The sequence below is a fragment of the Octopus bimaculoides genome, chromosome 28 (genome assembly GCF_001194135.2).
Source record: "Octopus bimaculoides isolate UCB-OBI-ISO-001 chromosome 28, ASM119413v2, whole genome shotgun sequence".
In the NCBI taxonomy this organism is placed as follows: domain Eukaryota; kingdom Metazoa; phylum Mollusca; class Cephalopoda; order Octopoda; family Octopodidae; genus Octopus; species Octopus bimaculoides.
This window is the reverse complement of record NC_069008.1, coordinates 12,962,937-12,968,832: the sequence shown is the minus strand read 5'-3', so window position 1 is coordinate 12,968,832 and position 5,896 is coordinate 12,962,937. Positions and strand designations below refer to the sequence as shown.

The window sequence follows — 5,896 nt, the reverse complement described above, 5'->3', positions numbered from 1 at the left end:
CTCATGATTAGAATTTTTTTAGGGTGTGTAAAGAGGGAAAGAACCCTCATGTGCAATTTTGATGAAATTCGAATCATATGTATTCCAGTTCCTTACAGAAAATATAACAGAAAAGTCTCATTTTTCAATTGCATGTAACACGGGCAACGCCGGGTATCTCTGCTAGTATACAATAATAATTTGATTATATTTACAATGTTAGATTAACGCATTGCTCATTACAGATGCAATTTGTAATGGCTTTCCTGAAGGATAGGCATCCGACCACCAGGGTAGACCCCTTGCTTTTTCTTTCCCTTGTTTTTGGCTTCCACTTACCTGGTGCCAAACACTCCCAGCTTCCTCGCCACAGGCTTCCATCTTCTCATGAATCTGTCTCGTGACAAGTACCTCTTCACCAGCCTGATCTTACTACTGAGGTGGTAACAAGAAAAGTTAACTAACCCCTGGCCAGATACAAAGGTATCCGTCACTATTCCTCTTTGACAATCATTTTACAACTATCACATGATATCAAGTGAAGGAGACACAAACGTGTACATATTTGAATATATTTTTTTATTTGTGTCAGTCATTTGACTGCAGCCATGCTGGAACACCACTTTGTAGGGTTTTAGTCGAACAAATCGACTCTAGTATTTTTTTAAAGCCTAGTACTTATTCTATTGGTCACTTTTACTGAACTGCTAAGTTACAGGTACGTAAACACTCCAACACCGGTTGTCAAGCAGTGATTGGGGGAACAAATACAAAGACACACACACACACATATATGATGCTAGGACAATTCATCCCCATTTATTTCGTCATCGGTTAATTTGTCAATTCGTTAAAATACTATTATATGTGATTTTGTTTTAGATATATTTTTTTTCCTTTTTCTACCCTCTCTCTGTTAAGTATCTGCTCTGAACAGTTTACAAAGATTTTCAAGCAAATCGAATTAAATTTATTCAAGATGCCTACCCATCAACATGGCTATCTGCAAGATCATACCTTCAGAGAAAGGAAAAAAATTATATATACGCAAATAATAAGCAGAATGCAGATGGATTGAAGATATACTGGCAGTGCAAAAATTGTGTGTGCAAGGCGAGACTTCATACAGATGAAAATTATAAAGAGCTTTCTCCATGTCAACGAAAGCCAGGTACAGAGGTTTATCCTTGGCTAGGTATTTCTCCTGCAGCTGTCTTACCAGAAATATAGCATCAGTGGTGCTTTTCCTTGGCACGAACCCAAACTGCATCTCATCTAAACTGACTCACTCCCTAATTAGTTGGGCTATGACCCTCTCCGTGACTTTCATTACCTGATCTAGCAACTTGATACCTCTGTAATAATTTGTATCTAATTACAGAGGTACACAGTTTCCAAATTCATACACATGTATTCATTGATGTTTGTGTCTAAACACATGATGATTTCGATTGTTCAGTTAAAATTTTCTTGTTTGTCTTTATGAAAATGTAATTTAATGTCCACTGTTGTATCTCTATTCTTCAAGTATTCTCTCCATATCTAACACTACTTTTTTTATTCTGTTATTTCAGATTATCAGATGATATTGCCCTCAGAGAAGCATTTACATCAGATGCAACATATATTATTATTATTTTTTTAACAAGTAGAGAAAAATATCATTCAGATCAGAATGAACTTTACATAAATATCTGGTGAATATTGATGAAACATTACTGAAAAGTATTTCTTCTCAACTGGAATGTTTATAAAATGATTTTGTGTTCTCATTAAACTTGGACAGATTTACAAAAAAAAGAACGTTCACAATATCTTGTGACATTGATGAAGATCACAGCTGATGGGAAATATAGCAATAGATAAAAAAAATGAGTAAAATATAAAATTATTTATATATTTAGAACTTTTTACTCAGTTTTGCTCTATCAGGTCCTGATTTTGACACTGTATATGACCTGTGCTACATTCAAATGAAATCCCCCATTCCAATATTTAAGAGTCTGCCACCTCAAGAATTAGTTGAAGATGGTCCAGAAATATTGTAATGCACTCTGAGGATTTTGATCCCAGCATATTTGAAAATCAAAGTGATACAGAAAAGTTTAACCAGGTCAAATTCAATGATGTTGTCAGGTATCTAAATTTGCCAAGAAAAGCTGTGAAAATTTTGACTTCACGACTTAGAAAAGCTTGCTTACTTCAAACACAAATTACATTTTATAGAAAAAGAGAACTTCTTGAATATTTTAGAATAGAGGATAGTTTAGTATATTGTGGAGGGAGATGGAAAATGAGTTTTGTGTGAACAAGGTGAAACTTAAAACACTGTCTGAAAATATTGACTGTCCTATTGACAAAAGGATTAAGAAAGGGAAAAAGTCGTTTGACTGTGATGTCTGTGGTAGATCATTCTCCCAAAAGGGCAACCTTACTACTCACAGACGTGTTCATACAAGAGAGAAGCCATATCACTGTGATACCTGTGGTAAATCATTCTCTCTGAATCATCACTTAACGATTCACAAACGCATTCACACAGGAGAGAAACCATATTCCTGTGATATCTGTGGTAAATCATTCTCTCAAAACAGTAACCTCATTATTCACAAACACATTCACACAGGAGAAAAACCATATCACTGTGATATCTGTAGTAAATCTTTCTCTCAGAGTGGTTACTTAACTACTCATAAACTTATTCATACAGGTGAGAAACCATATCATTGTGATATCTGTGGCAAATCATTCTCTCAAGGTGGGTACTTAACTACTCATAGACTTATTCATACAGGAGAAAAAACATACCAGTGTGATGTCTGTGATAAATCATTCTCTGGAAGTAATAGCTTAGCTATACACATACGTATTCATACAGGAGAGCAACCATATCACTGTGATATTTGTGGTAAATCATTCTCTCAAAATGAACATTTAACTAACCACAAGCGTATTCATACAGGTGAAAAGCCATATCACTGTGATGTCTGTGGTAAGTCATTTGCCCGAGGAAATGTTTTGACTACTCACAAACGTATTCATACAGGGGAGAAAACATACCATTGTGATATATGTGGGAAGTCGTTTTCTCGAGGAAATGTTTTAGCTACTCACAAACGTATACACACAGGAGAGAAGCCATATCATTGTGACATCTGTGGTAAATCATTTTCTCATAACGATCGCTTAACTACACACAAACGTATTCATACAGGAGAGAAACCATATCACTGTGATATTTGTGGTAAATCATTCTCTCAAGGAAATACTTTAACTATACACAAACGTATTCACACAGGTGAGAAGCCATATCACTGTGATACTTGTGATAAATCATTCTATGGAAGTAGTACCTTAACTAAACATAAACGCATTCATACAGGAGAGAAGCCATATTGCTGTGATATTTGTGGTAAATCATTCTCTCAAAAAAGTCACTTGACTAAACATACAGGTATTCATTCAGGAGATTAACAGTGTCAAGACCAAGATTTAGGCCAAAGTAAATACAATGCAATTTACATATTTGTACAATATGTTAGTTTTAAGTTGTGATTTATATTTTATAATAAACATATTTCCTTTATGTTTATTTGATCTGTAGTTTTTATTAGAAGGAAAATAAAGTGGGAAGACTAGGAATTTCAGGGTATTATTGGACACTTTGGCATAGAAGCAGCCATGTCTGGTCCAAATATTCTACCTGTTTTATGTTCAAGCCACCCACATCTGGCCTCTTGTGCCAATCCTACAATGTCATTCAAGTGGAGGTGCAATGGCCCAGTGGTTAGGGCAGCGGACTCGCGGTTTCGATTCCCAGACTAGGCGTTGTGAGTGTTTATTGAGCGAAAACACCTAAAGCTCCACGAGGCCCCGGCAGGGGATGGTGACGAACCCTGCTGTACTCTTTCACCACAACTTTCTCTCACTCTTTCTTCCTGTTTCTGTTGTGCCTGTAATTCAAAGGGTCAGCCTTGTCACACTGTGTCACGCTGAATATCCCCGAGAACTACATTAAAGGTACACGTGTCTGTGGAGTGCTCAGCCACTTGCACGTTAATTTCACGAGCAGGCTGTTCCGTTGATCGGATCAACTGGAACCCTCGACGTCATAAGCGATGGAGTGCCAACAACAATGTCATTCTATACATAATAAATCAAGAATAAATACCATGAAGCTATGAGATAATAATTGATTAATTCAAAACAATGTGAATAAATATTATATTTGACATAATCGGAATGCTGAAGTATTAAACGTAAGCTATAGGAACATATTGTACAGGCATGTAATGGATCCCTAACTAAAATTTGAAACTGTAACCCATTGTTTGGAAATCTTCAATAAAAGTTTTGGCAAACAAAAAAAAAAAATTGATATTTCTTAATTAAGTGGTGATGTCATCAAAAAAGTGATTAACAGCTTGCTTTGGACAGAATAAGTAATGGACCAGTTCACATTAGCCTAATAAGGACTGCCACTCAGAACATGTGATAAAACACTCTATAGTTCCTTACCTTTAAAAATGTCCAAAATTTGTGAAACAACTTACGTATAGGCGTAGAGTGGCTGTGTGGTAAGTAGCTTGCTTACAAACCACATGGTTCCGGGTTCAGTCCCACTGCGAGGCACCTTGGGCAAGTGTCTTCTACTATAGCCTCGGGCCGACCAAAGCCTTGTGAGTGGATTTGGTAGATGGAAACTGAAAAGAAGCCTGTCGTGTATATATATATATATATATATATATGTGTGTGTGTGTGTGTGTTTGTCCCCCCACCATCGCTTGACAACCGATGCTGGTGTGTTTACGTCCCCGTAACTTAGCGGTTCGGCAAAAGTGACCGATAGAATAAGTACTAGGCTTACAAAGAATAAGTCCTGGAGTCAATTTTGCTCGACTAAAGGCGGTGCTCTAGCATGGCCACAGTCAAATGACTGAAACAAGTAAAAGAAAAAGAAAGAAAAAGAAAATTGCATATAAATATAAACATTTATAATAAAGTAAACTGTCTTAAATTGAATTTTCAACTTCTTTCTTTTCTTCATATTTGTACACGTGCTGAACAGTTTAGTGCTTGTGAACTTTAGCTGCCCATATTGTAGCTTTTTAATTTTGACTGCTCATTTTGGTTCACCATGTGATGGTCAGATCCATTTAGATGTACTTGGACTGCCCACATTTTTAACGTGATGGACTAGCCTAGTATCTGTTCATCAGTTACAAAATGGGAAATTCTGGCTCATAAAGTCCCCAGCAGGGAGAGTTTTGCTATGAGCAACCTGGGACCTTGATGTGTAAACAATTTTGATTTCAATTGGCAGTTTTCAGTTTGAACAGATTTCAAGCCAGAATCTTTGAAGTTAAGATTAGCATTTCTACCAACCTTTGACTAGAAGTAACCAGAATTATTGTGATACTGTATTCAGGTTTTTCTTTAACCTCTATTCTACATTTTTATGAACATTTAAATATAATGTTTTAACAATTGTAAGGTCTTGTCAGTTTGCTTTATTCAATTTCTGCAGTCTATTGTAATTTGTCTCTGAATTCATTTATTATTATCCATCTTGAATTCATTTAACAGACCTTACTGCAATTCATATATCCACATACAAACCTACTGCTTCATTTATATATATATATATATATAAATGGTGCTTTTATGTGTCACCGTCATGGAAACCAGACCGCTGTTCTGGCAGTGACCCCGCTCAGATGGTGCTGTTGGCGCTCCACTGGCACGGGTGCCAGTCATCGAATTTGGTTCAGTTTCAATCTCACTTGCCCCAACAGGTCTTTGCAAGCTTAGCTGAGCTTAGTGTCCAATGAAAGAAGATTGGCATGGGTGCCAGTCAACGAATTTGGTTCAATTTTCGAGGGACAGGCATGGCTGTGTGGTTAAGAAATTTGTTTTG

At 36.5% G+C, this 5,896-nt stretch overlaps 1 protein-coding gene across 1 annotated transcript in view; it reads left to right on the top strand.

Annotated features, from left to right (window-relative positions):
* Window positions 1-5,896, top strand: part of LOC128251167 (zinc finger protein 271-like) — a 29,630-nt gene that overhangs the window by 6,436 nt on the left and 17,298 nt on the right. Inside the window, exon 2 of the mRNA XM_052977682.1 lies at window positions 1,554-3,433. Coding sequence (XP_052833642.1) covers window positions 2,266-3,433 — 1,168 coding nt within the window. The 5' untranslated portion in view covers window positions 1,554-2,265. The remainder of the gene's footprint in view (window positions 1-1,553; window positions 3,434-5,896) is intronic.